The 17,058-nt window shown below is 44.3% G+C and overlaps 1 protein-coding gene across 1 annotated transcript in view; it reads right to left on the reverse strand.

The window, feature by feature from the left end:
- Window positions 1–3,032: 3,032 nt before the first annotated feature.
- The window catches only part of fsip1 (fibrous sheath interacting protein 1), a 104,233-nt gene continuing 90,207 nt past the window's right edge, over window positions 3,033–17,058 (reverse strand). Inside the window, exon 10 of the mRNA XM_060933960.1 lies at window positions 3,033–3,435. Coding sequence (XP_060789943.1) covers window positions 3,169–3,435 — 267 coding nt within the window. The 3' untranslated portion in view covers window positions 3,033–3,168. The remainder of the gene's footprint in view (window positions 3,436–17,058) is intronic.

Genomic DNA, 17,058 nt, shown 5'->3' on the forward strand with positions numbered 1-17,058 from the left:
CTATTGTCTGAGTTTTTAAGTTATGTATTAAATTAGTCAATATAGGAACCAAAAATAATTATATTATTAGCACTGCATGCAGCTAAGGAAATAAAATTTTTTGTCTCATTTTGGTATCTCCTCAATGTATGTTTATAAGTACATGTTCTAAAACCAGATTCAAACATAAACTTTGTGATTACTGCTGTTTTAACAGCTACACTCTGTTTGCATCAAACATTCCCACAGTGCACAACAATTTTTATAATCTATTTAACCCATGAATCTCCCTAAACTGGATGACTGTCTGCTTATTTTTATCTGATCTCTCTCACCAATAAAGTGTTTCTGCTCACAGAGCTGGTGCTTACTGGATGTTTTTTGTTTTTCCACACCATTCTGCATAAACTACTGACTACTGTGTGTGAAAACCCCAGGAGATCATCAGTTTCTGAAATACTCAAACCAGTCCACCTGACACTAATGGCCCTTTTCCACTACCCTTTTTCAGCTCACTTCAGCTCACTTCAGCCCGACACGGCTCACGTTTCGACTACCTCAGAGCAGCACGACTCAGCTCGCTTCAGCCCTACTGAGCACCCAAAACTCGCACGGTTTTGGAGCAGGGCTGAAGCGAGCCAAACCGAGCCGAGTGGGGCTAGGGGCGACACTCCCCTGTGCACTGATTGGTGAGGAGGAGTGTCCTCACATGCCCACACACGCCCCGCGAGCACGCTGGGATCTGTAAACACTGTAAACCCGGAAGAAGAAGAATTACGAATTACGAGAATTTCTGAAGCCTTATGCGCCTCGCCTCATCTATACACTCTTGCCAGTATCTGTTGGCGTTGTCGGTGACAACAAGCCACAGCACCAAGACCAGCAACACTAACGACTCCATGTCCTCCATGTTTATTGTTTACTATCCGGGTTGTGAGACTACCGCTTAAAAGGTCACTGATGTCACTGTTTGCGCCGCCTAACGACATCACGTGACGTCCACCCACTTTCGCTAACTCCGCCCAATGTGTCCACCCACTTCCAGCCAGCACGGTTCAGCGCGGTTGTAGTCGAAATGCAACTCCAACAGCCCCACTCAGCTCGACTCAGCCCAACTCAGCACGGCACGGCTCAGCCCAACTCAGCCGCGTTGGTAGTGGAAAAGCGGCATAAGACCCATACCATGGTCAAAGTCTCATTCTCATTATCTCTAGCCGCTTTATCCTGTTCTACAGAGTCGCAGACAAGCTGGAGCCTATCCCAGCTGACTACGGGCGAAAGGCAGGGTACACCCTGGACAAGTCTCCAGGTCATCACAAGGCCGACACAGACAACCATTCACACTCACACCTACGGTCAATTTAGAGTCACCAGTTAACCTAACCTGCATGTCTTTGAACTGTGGGGGAAACCGGAGCACCCGGAGGAAACCCACGCGGACACGGGGAGAACATGCAAACTCCACACAGAAAGGCCCTCGCCGGCCACGGGGCTCGAACCCGGACCTTCTTGCTGTGAGGCGACAGCACTAACCACTACACCACTGTGCTGCCCATGGTCAAAGTCACTGAGATCATATTTTTTCCCACATTCTGATGTTTGAAATGAGCACAAACTGAAGCTCTTGACCTGTATGTGCATAATTTTATGTACTGCACTATATGATTGGTTAGTTGCATGAATGATGAGCACAGGTGTTCCAATGAACATGACAAGTGAGTGTAGATTATTACATTACAAGCATTTAGCAGACACTCTTATACAGAGCAACGTACAACAGTGTGGGCAGCCTGGGGAGCAGCTGGGAGTTAGGTGCCTTGCTCAAGAGTCAAGAGCACTTCAGCCATTCCTCCTGGTCCAGGGAATTGAACCAGTAACCTTTTGGTCCCAATGCTGCTTCTCTAACCTTTAGGCCATGGCTTCCCTACTATCATTAGAGAACCATGATGTGTTGTAATAAGCAAATTAATATATACCTTGTAATTTGCCTATCGCAGGGCTACACAGAGAGACAGACAGCCATTCACACTCACTCAGATTCACACCTATGGGCAATTTAGGCCAAGTTTACATTAGACCGTATCTGTCTCGTTTTCTTCGTGGATGCACTGTCCGTTTACATTAAAACGCCTGGAAATGCCGAGAAACGGGAATCCGCCAGGGTCCACGTATTCAATCCAGATCGTGTCAGCTCCGGTGCTGTGTAAACATTGAGAATACGTGGATACGCTGTGCTGAGCTCTAGCTGGCGTCGTCATTGGACAACGTCACTGTGACATCCACCTTCCTGATTCGCTGGCGTTGGTCATGTGACGCGACTGCTGAAAAACGGCGCGGACTTCCGCCTTGTATCACCTTTCATTAAAGAGTATAAAAGTATGAAAATACTGCAAATACTGATGCAAATACTGCCCATTGTGTAGTTATGATTGTCTTTAGGCTTGCCATCCTTCCACTTGCAAGTGGTAAGTGATATGCGCTGGGATCACACACACAGCGGCTCAGTCCCGAATCACTGCTTGTGCACTACACTCGCGCGCTCTGTGAGCTGCACAGGGCCGGAGTGCGCACCCTCCAGAGGGCACTCGCTGTTCAGGGCGGAGTGATTTGGAGCGCAGGATGCCTGCGGAGCCGAGCGTATCCGTGTATTGGTGTTGCTGTGTGCACGCAAATCGTGTATTGGTGTTGCTGTGTGCACACTAATCGTTTTAAAAACGTTAATCTGATGATCTGCTGATACGGTCTAATGTAAACCCCACCTTAGAGTAGCCAGTTGATCTAATCTGCATGTCTTTGGACTGAGGGAGGAAGCCAGAGCACCTGGAGGAAACAGGCATGAGTAGAACATGCAAACTCCACACAGAAAGGCCCTGGTCAACCAGCAGGTTTGAACCTAGAACCTGCTTGCTGTGAGGTGACAGTGCTGACCACTGCACCTCCCATAAATCAAACTGTAAAAAATGTATTTTTTTTCTGTCATATTTCAGCTGAACTTTATTAATGTAAGGCATGTACTCAAAAGTAATGTTAAATAAACATCCTCTACTGTCATACCTTTTGCATTATTTTGCACTTATTGGGAAATATTGTAACAAACACATTACAACAGAATCATTGTTATATAAAACATTCTGGGTCCTACAGACTATATTTTTTATACTATTTACCACACTTCTTTTGAATTTCTCCTCAGGACTGCAGCTTCACTTGTGCTTCTTGCTGCTGAGCTCTTAGCTCTGGGTCAGGACTGGTTGGGTTTCCACAAGATTCCTGAAGCAACTCTGAGAGAGCAGAACTGGATAGACGGGGTGTGCTGGCCAGCAGAGACATTATTTGACCTTCTACAGGACAGTAGGGTTTGGGGACAGAGAAATCTTCTGTACCTGAATCAGAACTTCTGCTCAAGGCCATCTCACATTCCACCAGCAAGCTCTTCATTTGCTCTTCACTCAAACTCTGCAAGTACAAACAAGACAGATCAGAGAAATACAAGGTTGCCTGGTGCACAAACAAAACTGTAGCTAAATTAATAACTAAAGTGACTGCAAAAACTAATCCTTCTTCTGACAACTACATTCATATTATTTTATTATTGAGAATTAGGGGAAAATCTAGACATGAATTACATTGTCATCTCACACAAGTCATTTGCTGGAAGTGGGTAGTTTCTTTAATGCTATACTACTACTACTACTACTACTACAACTACAACAACAACAACAATAATAATAATAATAATAATAGACCTGATGACACATTAACACCACATTCTTGCCACCAGTGTCACCTGAGCTCCTTATACTGGACCTGTATAAATGTATTTGTTTGTGTCTTTGTTTATTTAGAGGAATATTTGATGGGTTTCTAACAAGAATCATGATGAGACTCCAATGAATGGTAAGAGACTATGGGAAAGAGAAGCTTTTTTAATTTAATCAGAAAAGCTCACAAAGACTAAAGAACTGCCAGCTTAAACTGCAGCCTAAAACATAGCAATGTTTCCACTCTTAAACTAAAACTACCCATGGCACATTTTTGCCCACTGATAAAACAGGCTTCTGTTTATGTTTAATAAAACACGTTTTGTTTGACAGTAATCAAGTTTATACGCTGTACCTTCATTCTATCACATCCCATTACAAAGAGTCACATATACACAACGATGCAGAGCAGCTTTTCTCTTTTTGCTGCAAAAGTGGATGGTCTTATCTGAGCCCCCTGAGGATTTACCCAAAGTCCAAATTTTCACTCAGACCATAGTTGTCATCTATCACATCACATCACATCACATCACATCACATCACATCACATCACATCACATCACATCACATCACATCACATCACATCACATCACATGCTGATTCTGCCCTGGGTGATAATGACAAGAATAATTTATCTGTTTGATAATAATCAGAATCATTGTGGTTCCTCCTCTGATTATTCTTCTATTTCATTTATATTCATCTTTTTTGGTCTAAAATGTCAAGACAGGCTCCACAAACTTGACATATGTTTTCAGACTTGACTTCGACATCCTCTAGGCATGCAATAATGGGAACTTTTATCTAAGAGAGACATGTAACCCCAAATGGTATTCTTTCCATTCTAAAATAAGAACAAGCCAGCATAACAGCAGATCTCAGGAAAGATTTTTTTTTATACTGACACAAAATCAAACATCAACCACTGGGAAATTAGAATAATTGACCCTAAATGATAGAATGCACCATAATGAAAACCCTATGAAAAATGCAAAGTAGGTCAGTGGTCAGGATTTGACACTGACTTTTTAGTGCTGGAATCTTGTGTTGGCCCGGGGAAAACATGCCTTTGGATCAGGGATTTATGTGTTTGAACATGCTGAAACTTAAAACAGTTGAAGAAACTCGGGCCATTTCTGCAAGCTGTACAGGAATTGAATAGGCATGTTAAATACTAGCCACTGGTGTGAAGTCTCTCGTGATTCCTGCTTGCCCACTTGTTCAGACATCATGTTGGGCTGCATACTAAAGCACAACCAATATGGGCACGAGTTAAAGGTTAATATAATCATCATATAGAGAAAAGAAAAGACTTTCCCTTAAAAAACAAACAAAAAAAACCCCAAACCATCTATTCTAATTAAAGGTGATGAGACCATAGCTTATATTATTGACTTATAATTTGACACAATAAAGTTAAATAAAAGCAAAAAACATTTCTACCCCATGATTCACTAATTTGTTATGACATTCATAAGTGTATTTGGGTAAGCTGAATTAAAGTTTAATTTAATTGAACTGAATTGATTTGAATTTAATTGATACAGAATGTTCTGTGCCGGTGGCATGGTGGTGTAGTGGTTAGCACTGTTGCCTCACAGCAAGAAGGTTCTGGTTTTGAGCCCAGTGGCCAACGGGGCCCTTTCTGTGTGGAGTTTGCATGTTCTCCCCGTGTCTGCATGGATTTCCTCCGGGTGCTCCGGTTTCCCCCACAGTTCAAAGACATGCAGTTAGGTTGACATGGGGCAGCCATGGCCTGAAGTGCCCTTGAGCAAGGCACCTAGTCTTGCTCAAAGACACTTCTTTACTTTCCTAGCCCCAACTGCTTCCCAGGTGCTGTACCATAGCTGCCCACTGCTCTGGGTATGTGTGCGTGCTCATTGGTCACTTGTGTGTGCATGTGTGTTCACTGCTTCAGATGGGTTAAATGGAGAGAGGAATTTCACTGTGTGCTTAAGTCTGTGCTTGAGTGTATGTGTGAAAAATAAAGGCTTCTTCTTTATTTAATAATTTGAACATAGTAACATCAGAACAATAATTTAACATAGCTACTTTCCCTCCAAATGTTCAAATTTATGTTCAGTATTTCATAATGTAGTATTGGCTGAAGGATGGTTAGGGTTTTCGAATTTAGAAACTGAAATTGGTTGGTGTTAGGTGTATTTACTCAGTAAAACAGTTTGCTGTTTCTGTGAATGTCTATTTGATATCGTACACATTTTACCAGCTGTTTCACACTGCATTAAAAACATCACTTTTATACATACTACATTGGTGTCATTATAAAATTGATAGATGCTATGCACTTAAGGATGTGACTAATTCAAAATTGGAATTACAATTTTTGAGTCTGAGATTTGTTAGATGAGAATTAGAGGAAAATTAGAAGAAACATGTTCAGTGGTCATGGCACAGCTCAAATGGTTACTCTCAACTCAATTAACCAATTAATACTTAATGGTAATTTGTTTTTGTTTTTCTTTTTTTTGAGTTCAGTTGCCTTATTTAGTCATAACTTTAATAACTTTCCATATCGTGCTTCTACATTCGTACAGATTCTGAGTCACAGCCCAGCCAGACTGGAATGTCGATGCTACCTTCAATAAACAATAATGGTTCCATACTAAATATAGATATAACAATTTATATTTAATAAGAACATTTACATCAATTTCATTCTCAAAGTCATGTTTGTGCATTTACACAGAGCCTTACACTTATCCCCTATTCTGGATGAAACCAGAATATGTCAAGATTATTCTGTAGAAAGCATGAGCTTTTATATGAGGCATTAATCAAAGCCATCTGCTGTGCCCTGCATCAATTTACTTCCTAAAAAGACAGAATTTACCTTCTACGTTGTGGAAAAGTGTTATGAAACAGAATGCTGGCACTTCAAAGGAGCTCACCACCTGCATGTTTGATAGCAGTATGAGGGAGAGGGAAACGTGGCAGTGCCTAGCAGGGAATCTAAAGCTGCTGCATGATGGGCTATACTCCACATCCTTCCTCAAGAAGAAAAAATAATCAAATTTTATAGATATCATTCTCAAGCTACTTCCAAGAGTATGTTCAAAACAATGAATAATGGTTTACAATGGTGTTATACATATAGTATAAATGTCAAATTAGACCACACACAAAAACCATTGCGGCTTTGCTGTTCTAACATTTCCATGTAAAGATTACATAAAAACAAATCAAGTTCTACCTAATACATTTCAAGAAACAAGTAGTAATCATGGTGAAGGTAAAAGAGCTTCCTAAAGTTCTCAAGGACAACATTAACAAGAGTCATCAGAAGATGACATATCCCCCCGGCCCCCACATGAAACCCCACTCCAAATTTTCCTAAGTTGAATTGATTGCCATGGAAATACGGAAAAATTAAAAATCACAGAAATCCAAAATGTCAAAAGGCACAACTCCTCCAGTCACTTAACATAACTATCAGGTTTCGTGAAAAAATTCCTAATAGTTTTTGAGTTATGCTCTGGAAACTAAAATGTTTACAGATGGACAGACAGACAGACGGACAGAGGGATAGCTATATCTCCCCGCAGTATATGCTGGGGGGATAATAAACAGCACTCGCCATCCAAGATTTCAGAACGTGCACTCAAAATAATAATAATAATAATAATAATAATAATAATAATAATAATAATAAGGAAGGTGAGAAAGAAGCAAGCAGTCACTCACAAAGAGTTGCAGGATGACCTGAAAGCAGCAGGAGCAACAGAGAACAATGAGTAGTGGACTGCACCAACATCATGGGGAATGTGAACTCGCTGCTGAATAAAGTTGATGAGCTTTCCGCTCTGAACAACCAGCGGATTTACCGGGAGAGCAGCTTATTTATCTTTACAGAGACATGGCTAACACACCTTGTACCGGATGCTAACGTGGACCTGTGGGGATTCACTGCTGTGAGAGCCGACAGAGACACTAACACATGCGGGAAAAGCAAAGGTGGGAGACTCATCATTTATGTTAACAACCACTGGTGTAACCCGGGACATATCTCCGTAAATACAGTTTTATGTTGCCCGGACTTGGAGCTGCTAGCCGTTGGTCTGCAGCCATATTATCTGCCGAGGGAGTTCAATCACGTGATCACCATCTGTGTTTACATCCCTCCGAGGGCAGACGCAGCCACTGCATGTGAGAGGATTCACTCTGTCACAGCAAGGCTGCAGACACAGCACCCTGAGGCATTTATCATCATTTCTGGGGACTTTAATCATGCTACTTTGGACTCTACTTTTGGCCCTTTTCCACTACCCTTTTTCAGTACACTTCAGCTCGCTTCAGCCCGACACGGCTCGCGTTTCGACTACCAAAAACCAGCACGACTCAGCTCGTTTCAGCCCTGCTTAGCCCCTAAAACTCGCACCGTTTTGGAGTGGGGCTGAAGCGAGCCAAACCGTGCCGACTGAGGCTGGGGGCGTGAGCAGACACTCCCCTGTGCACTGATTGGTGAGGAGGAGTGTCCTCACATGCCCACACACGCCCCGCGAGCGCGCTGGGATCTGTAAACACCGCAAACCCGGAAGAAGAAGAATTACGAATTACGAGAATTTCTGAAGCCTTATGCGCCTCGCCTCATCTATACGCTCTTGCCAGTATCTGTTGGCGTTGTCGGTGACAACAAGCCACAGCACCAAGACCAGCAACACTAACGACTCCATGTCCTCCATGTTTATTGTTTACTATTCGGGTCGTGAGACTACCGCTGAAAAGCTCACTGAATCAGTGACATACAGAGCATCGTGGACGAGTTCGCGGAGCGCAAGGCTCGTCGTATGCCCTTCAAATAATGCGCGCAGTAGGCTATTGATGTTTTATTATGAGCCATGTACAGTATGTCACCTAATGTTTTTTTGTTTCTGAGTTACATGTTCGTTTGAAGGACTTAATGTACAAAATAACAGTTGCACCCCGTAGTGTTGAAATTGGTAAACACAGTGCATTCAGTGAGGTTTGCACCGCCCTCCTTTTATTTCTGACTCTTCCTGTCACCACTCTGAGCGCTCATTCGTATGCCCTTCAAATAATGTGCGCAGTATAGGCTATTGATGTTTTATTATGAGCCATGTACAGTATCCTAATGTTTTTTGTTTCTGAGTTACATGTTCGTTTGAAGGACTTGATGTACTAAATAACATAGTTGCACCCGGTAGTGTTGAAATTGGTAAACACCGCAGTTGCGGACATTTTGTAGCCTAAAATGATGTTATGATAAGCTTTAATAAAGGGCCCGGTCATTTGCCCCGCCCCCGGCCCGGCTCTGACTTGTTCCGCCACTGTCACTGATGTCACTGTTTGCGCTGCTTAACGACATCACCTGACGTCCACCCACTTTCGCTAACTCCACCCAATGTGTCCACCCACTTCCAGCCAGCACGGTTCAGCGCGGTTGTAGTCGAAATGCAACTCCAACAGCCCCGCTCAGCTCGACTCAGCTCGACTCGGCACGGCACGGCTCAGCCGCGTTTGTAGTGGAAAAGCGGCATTTGCCTGCTTTTTACCAGGCTGTGGATTGTCCAACAAGGAACAACAGGACAATTGACTTGCTGTATGCTAATGTGAGGGATGCATACAGAGTCACACCCCTCCCCCCAAAAGGGAAGTCTGACCACAACCTGGTTCTTCTACAGCCGAAGTACACCCCCCTGCTTCAAAGGCAGCCTGCAACAACTAGCTCCATCAGGAGGTGGTCCCCTGAAATGGAAGATGCCCTCAGGGACTGCTATGACATCACAGACTAGGATGTGCTGCTTAGCCCACATTGTGAGGACATAGAGGGGCTGACACACTGTCTGATGGATTACCTCAACTTCTGTGCAGACGTGGTCTCCCCCACTAAGACTGTATGGTGTTACCCTAATAACAAGCCATGGGTAACACAGGAAGTCAAAGCTGTCCTCAACAGGAAGAAGGCCGCCTTCAGGAGCAGGGATAGGGAGGCAATGAAAGCAGCACAGCAGGAGGTGAAACGCTGCGTGAGGGAAGCTAAGGACAGCTACAGGAGAAAGGTGGAGCAGAAGCTGAAGGAGAACAGCATGAGGGAGGTCTGGGAAGGTGTGAAAACCATCACAGGCCACAATACAATACAATACAATAAACTTTATTTAAATTTGAATTTAAAATAGCAAATACATGCTAATATCTCCGAATATAATAAAAATATACACATAAATGTAAATGTAATACAAAGACCAGAGTCATTGAGGGGACAGTGGAGAGGGCGAATGAGTTGAATGACTTCTTTAATCGGTTCAACCAGCCCATGTCCCCCCCACTCTCTCCCTCACTGCAGCAATCTCTCCTTCTTCCCTCAACACACCTTCCCCCAGTCATCACAGTAGCCACCTCCTCCCCCTCATCCCCCACCTCAACACAGACTCCTCCATGCATTACTGTAGACCAGGTCAGAGGTCAACTGAGGAAGCTTCATCCCAGGAAAGCAGCAGGCCCGGACAAGGTGTGTCCCCTACTACTGAAGACCTGCGCTGATGAATTGGGTGAACCACTCCAACGCATCTTCAACCTCAGCCTGCAGCTGGGGAAAGTGCCCACCCTCTGGAAGACATCATGTATCGTTCCAGTTCCCAAAAAGAATCGGCCCAGTGAGCTGAACGACTTCTGACCGGTGGCAGTCACTTCACATCTGATGAAGACATTGGAGTGGCTCTTCCTCAGCCTCCTCAGACCCCAGGTACAACATGCCCAGGACTGTCTGCAGTTTGTGTACCGGGCAGGTGTTGGTGTGGAAGATGCCATCCTCTACCTGCTACACCGAGCCCACTTGCATCTGGATAAGGGTAATAGCACAATGAGGATCCTCTTCTTGGACTTCTCGAGTGCCTTCAACACCATCCAGCCCCTATTGCTTCAGGACAAACTGAACAGGATGTGAGTGGACCCCTGCCTGGTCACCTGGATCTCCAGCTACCTCACTGACAGGCCACAGTACGTCAGGCTGAAGGACATCACGTCTGACACTGTAATTAGCAGCACCGGACCACCCCAGGGCACGGTGTTGGCCCCTCTTCTCTTCACCCTGTACACCGCGGACTTCTGCTACAACTCGGAGCTGTGTCACATTCAGAAGTTTACCGATGACACAGCCATCGTTGGGTGTATCAGTGACGACAGAGAGGAGGAGTATAGGAGCCTGGTGAGGGACTTTGCTGTGTGGTGCAACAGGAACCATCTGCAGCTCAACACCTCAAAGACCAAGGAGCTGGTCATTGACTTTGGGAGGTCCAGACCAAGGTCACGACCAGTTCTGATCGAGGGAGTCGAGGTGAAGGCTGTGGATTCCTACAAGTACCTCGGGCTGTGGCTGGACAGCAAGCTGGACTGGACTTGCAACACCAAACACTTATACAGGAAGGGACAGAGCAGGCTATACTTCCTTAGGAGGCTGCGGTCCTTTAACATCTGCAGGAAACTCCTGTGGATGTTCTATCAGTCTGTGGTGGCCAGTGTCCTGTTTTACACCGTGGTGTGATGGGGGGCAGCACATCCAAGAAGGACACATCCAGGCTGGACAAACTGATCAGGCGGGCCGGCTCTGTGGTCGGCATGAAGCTGGACTCTCTGGTGATGGTGGCAGAGAAGAGGTCTATGGACAAACTATTGAACATCATGGATGATGCCAGTCACCCTCTGCACACCGTCATCAGCAACCAGAGGAGCCTGTTCAGTGACAGAATGCTCCTTCCCAAGTGCAGGATGAACAGACTCAAAAACTCCTTTGTCCCTCACGCCATCAGACTGTACAACTCCTCTCTGGGGGGGAGGAGGGGTAACAGGAGGACAGAGGACAGGAAGGAGCAGTAGCCTAGCCTAACAATCAGCAATACCGGACAATGTGCAATATAAAGTGCAATATCTCTCCTGCCGCCCCCCTTTTTTTCCCTCCCCCTCCTCTCCCCCTTCCTCTCTTCCCCATATTTTAATCTTTTTGTATATGCAAATACTTAATTTATTTTAATTTATCTAGAAGTTTTCCTCTATTTCTTTTCTCTGTTTATCTGTAATGATGCTGCTGGAATCTTAATTTCCCTGAGGGAACCCTCCCAAAGGGATCAATAAAGTTTTATCTAATCTAAACATCTTCATTCTTACATCTTACACAAAACTCCTTCAGGCAGCCATGGCCTGAAGGTTAGAGAAGTAGTCTTGGGCCCAAAGGATCACTGGTCAGATTCCCAAGGACCAGCAAGCAAAATGTGAGGGGAGTTGAGTGAATGAACAGTATTTTCTCCTCCTTCTGTATTATGGCTGAAGTGCCCTTGAACAAGGCACCTAACCCCCAACTGCTCCCCGGGCACTATAGCATAACTGGTGCTCATTGCTCACTTGTGTGTGCATGTGTGTGTTCACTGCTTCAGATGGGTTAAATGCAGAGGAGGAATTTCACTGTGCTTGAGTGGACATGTGACAAATAAAGACTTCTTTTTCTTCCTTTTCATAAAACAAAAACAACCAAACAAAAGGAAAGAAAAAAGCACAGCACAGAGATGCATGTCTAAAATTATTTTAACAAATCAGACAAATCGTTTGGAACTGTACAGTCATGAGAAAAAAAGAAAATACAACCTCCTTCAATTCGATGTTTTTTGTTTAGTTTTTTTTTTTTAAATCAAGGCTTAAATAACAATTGTATGGTCCTCACCAACTTCTATAAGCAAACAAATAACCTCAGGTGACAACAAAAAAATACAACAGATTTCATGTATGTAGTAATTTTTTCCCAAAAATGTAAACAAAATGTAGAAACACTTTTAGCAATGTTAACTTGAAAATTAACATTTTCTGGAGTGGTTTAATTAACATTTTCTGTCAGTCACATCATTTTGTAGAAATGTTGGGCTGCTCTTCTTTACAACATTCCTTTATTTCACTGATGTTTGACTGCATTTCTTTATGCCCAGCTCTGTTAAGATCCCACCACTGGATCTCAACAGGGTTGTGGTCTGGACTTTGATTTGGCCATTTCAACATCTTGATTTTTTCTCCTTTTTTTAGCCACTCAGATGTTGATTTGCTTGTGTGCTTGGGATCACTGTCCTGTTGCATAACCCAATTCAGGACCAGCTTAATCTGCTAGACAGATGGCCTTACATTTGTCTCAAGAATATTCTGGTATGAAGTGGAATTCACTGTTGTCTCAATGACTGCAAGTTTCCCACGTCCTGAGGCTGCAAAACAAGCCCAAATCATCACCCCTCCACCACCATATTTAATATCTGGTATGAAGTGTTTTCACCAAATGTGGGGCTGTGCATGATGACAAGAGATCTTCGCTTTGGTCTCAGCAGTCCGACGGATATTGTTCAAGACCTTTTATAGTTTGTTCAGATGCAATTTTGCAAACCCAAGGTGTGCTGCTTTTTTTTGAGAGAGAGAGAAGGGGCTTTTTCCTAGTCATCATTCCATGAAAGCCACTTATTCAGTCTTTGTTCTGTCATTGCTGTCAGAAAATAGGCATTTAATATGCTTCCAGAGGACTGTAGGCCACAGGATTTGTCTGATGTGAACTCTTCAGTTTTACTTTATATGTCTGAGCTTTAAAGGGTCTGACTTTGGACTGAATTTGCTGGGACGCCCACTCCTAGGAAGATTGCTTGATGCTGTCTTGTCGTGTTCTCCACTTGTAAACAATCCTTTTCACTGTAGAATGGTGAATTTCAAATTGTTTGGAGATGGCCTTATAACCCTTCCTGGATTAATGAATAGCAACAATTGTGTCTCTGTGGTCATGTCTGATGCCCTTTCTTTTGGCCATGATGTAGATACACCTTAGTGCTCCAGATTGCCAAAAGTTCTGCTTTTATAGATGTAGTCAGACTTCGTGATAATCAACTAATCTTGTGCATCTCGTTAGTAACACCTGGCTGCTAATTACTCCCTTAATAATTCTGGAAGTACGAGAGGTGTACTTGTTCTTTCCTACCTGGGTTCTGAATGTCAGTTTACTTTTTGGGGAAGAAATGACTACATATTGAAATCTGTTGTATTTTTTGCTGTCACTTGAGTTTTTTTTTTTAAATAGAACTTGATGAGGACCACTCAATTGTAATTTAGACCCTGATAAATTAAAAAAAAAAACATAGAATTGAAGGAGAGTGTGTAATACTTTTGTCATGACTGTATACTCTACTCAGATGGAGCAAAAAAGTTCAGCTTGGAGAAGGAAGGGTTGTATCTATGATCCCAAGAACACATACCTACAATAAAGTACAGAGGTGGGAGCACCATGATGTTGGGCTGACTCTCTGCAAATGGTACTGGGACGTTACACATCATCAAAGGAGTACATCATAAAAAACATGAATGGAGCAATGTAAAAGGACATATTAGAGGAATATTTAATCTAAATGATCAAGAAACTGAATCTGGGGAGAAGATGGACATGAACAAGAACCAAAACATACAATCAAAATAACTCAAGGACTTGCATGACCTAGCCAATCTCCTGACTTGAATCCCATTGAAAATGTATGAAGGATTTTGAAATTGTGAGGCCATCAGTTAGACAACTGTAACCTTTGGGAATTGAAGACAATTTGCCAAGAAGAATGGACCACAATGCTGTGTAAAATCTAACCTCCTTACCCTCATAAGCATGGTTAATGCTACATCTTCCGTCACACAAAGAATTTTTTACAGGTTACAGCTATACACTGACAGACCAGCCTGTCCTCTGTTTATACAGTGGCATTTCCATCCATCCATCCATCCATCCATCCATCCATCCATCCATCCATCCATCCATCCATCCATCCATCCATCCATCCATCCATCCATTATCTGTAGCTGCTTATCCTGTACAGGGTGGCAGGCAAGCTGGAGCCTATCCCAGTTGACTATGGGTGAGAGGTGGGGTACACCCTGGACAAATTGCCAGGTCATCACAGGGCTGACACATAGAGACACACAACCATTCACACTCGCTTGCTGACTCGAGTTTGTTGATGGTGTAGTGGTTGGCTGCTTTATGTCTCGGGGCTCCCTCATGCCTGTGTTACCTTCCGGCTCTCCCCTTTTAGTTATGCTGTTATAGTTAGTTGCTGGAGTCCCTGCTTGTACTCACTGCAATATGTATACTGTTCCTACTTATTCAGGTGACATTGAGTATACCTAACAACCTGTGTTTTTTCTCTCCCCCCTCAAAAAAAAATCTGTCCCTCTGAGTTACATGTCGGTCCTGGGATCGAGATGCTGACCTCTTCTGCTCCTCGGACCTGCCTGATCCATCCTGGTGCCCTGTGTCTGGTTGGAGTCTCATCGCATTGCTCCTGCGGAGGATGGCCCCATGTGAACAGTTGAAAGTCACACTTGGAGGACGCTCTGGACACTTACAGTAATGATTTTATGGCTGAGGACTACAGATGACTTGCTAACTTTAGGACTGCAGTTGTCATGAACAGTTTTGCACTCAAGTTTCCATCACTGAAGAGTTACAACATCAACGAAACTGACTTCATGTTAAAACTGTTAATGTTATAGTCATGCTGTCTGTTGTTGCCCAAATGAGGATGGGTTCCCTTTTGAGTCTGGCTCCTATCAAGGTTTCTTCCTCATGTCATCTGAGGGAGTTTTTCCTTGCCACCATCGCCACAGGCTTGCTCATTGGGGATAGATTAGGGATAAAATTAGCTCATGTTTTAAGTCGTTCAAATTCTGTAAAGCTGCTTTGCGACAATGTTTATTGTTAAAAGCGCTATACAAATAAACTTGGCATTCACACCTACAGTCAATTTAGAGCCACCAATTAGCCTAACCTGCATGTCTTTGGACTCTGCGGCATGCGTTTGACCAAGTGAGAGTAATCAATGGTCAAACGCTCCAGCCAAACGCCACCCCATCCTTCCCCTATTTCTCCATTATGAGGGATAGATTATACCAAGTGATGCAGGACACTCAGACTATGGAGACGATCTCACAACTTTTGATCCCAAAGAGCCGCCGGGAATTGGTATTCCAGGTGGCTCACTTTAATCCCATGGTTGGACACTTGGGGCTGGATAAGACATTAGCCCGAATAATGGCCCGGTTCTATTGGCCAGGGATTCGCGGCAATGTCCATAGGTGGTGTACGGCATGCCGCGAATGCCAGTTAGTAAATCCAGCGGCCATTCCAAAAGCGCCTTTGTGCCCTCTACCATTAATCGAGACCCCGTTCGAAAGAATTGGGATGGATCTTGTCAGGCCATTAGATCGGTCAACACGAGGGTATCGCTTTATTTTAGTTCTGGTGGACTATGCAACGCGATACCCGGAAGCAGTGCCTCTTCGCAATATTTCAGCACATAGTATTGCGGAAGCACTCTTCCACATCATCTCCTGAGTTGGAATCCCTAAAGAGATTCTGACTGATCAAGCTACTTCGTTTATGTCACGCACACTGCGCAAACTGTATGGGTTACTGGGAATTAAGCCGATCCGCACCAGCATTTATCACCCACAAACAGACGGTTTAGTCGAACGGTTCAATCGCACCCTCGAGCATAATTAAAAAGTTTGTACGCGAGGATGCACGCAATTGGGATAAATGGCTCGAACCCCTGTTGTTCGCAGTGCGAGAGGTCCCACAAGCCTCCACGGGGTTCTCCTCATTCGAATTATTATATGGGCGTAAGCCGCGTGGCATCCTAGATGTACTGTGGGAAAATTGGGAGGAGGGACCGTCACCAAGCAAAAATGAAATTCAATATGTTATTGACCACACTCCACACACTCACACACCTAGCCCAGGAGAATTTGCGGCAGGCCCAAGAACGGAAAATCCGCCTGTAAGACAGGGGTACGCGCCTTAGGGAGTTCACACTGGGAGATAAAGTACTCATACTCTTGCCCACGTCGAGCTTCAAATTGATCGCCAAGTGGCAAGGACCCTTTGAGGTCACATGGCGAGTCGGGAACGTTGACTATGAGGTGAGGCAAATGGACAGGGGTGGGGTGCTACAGATTTACCACCTCAATCTGCTCAAACTCTGGAACAAGGAGGTCCCCGTGGTGTTGGTGTCGGTGGTTCCAGAGAAGGCGGAGCTGGGGCCGGAGGTTCAAAAGGGAACATTGACATCGCTTACCTCTCCGGTCCCCTGTGGAGACCACCTCTCCCCAACCCAACTCATGGAGGTTGCCCAGTTGCAGACCAAATTTTCGGACGTGTTCTCGCCCCTGCCCGACTGCACCTGCCTCACAGAACACCACATTGAGACGTCCCCGGGGGTGGTAGTGCGCAGCCACCCGTACAGGCTACCCAAATACAAGAAAAAGGTGGTTCGGGAAGAACTCG

The sequence above is a fragment of the Neoarius graeffei genome, chromosome 11, assembly GCF_027579695.1.
Source record: "Neoarius graeffei isolate fNeoGra1 chromosome 11, fNeoGra1.pri, whole genome shotgun sequence".
Classification (NCBI taxonomy): Eukaryota; Metazoa; Chordata; class Actinopteri; order Siluriformes; family Ariidae; genus Neoarius; species Neoarius graeffei.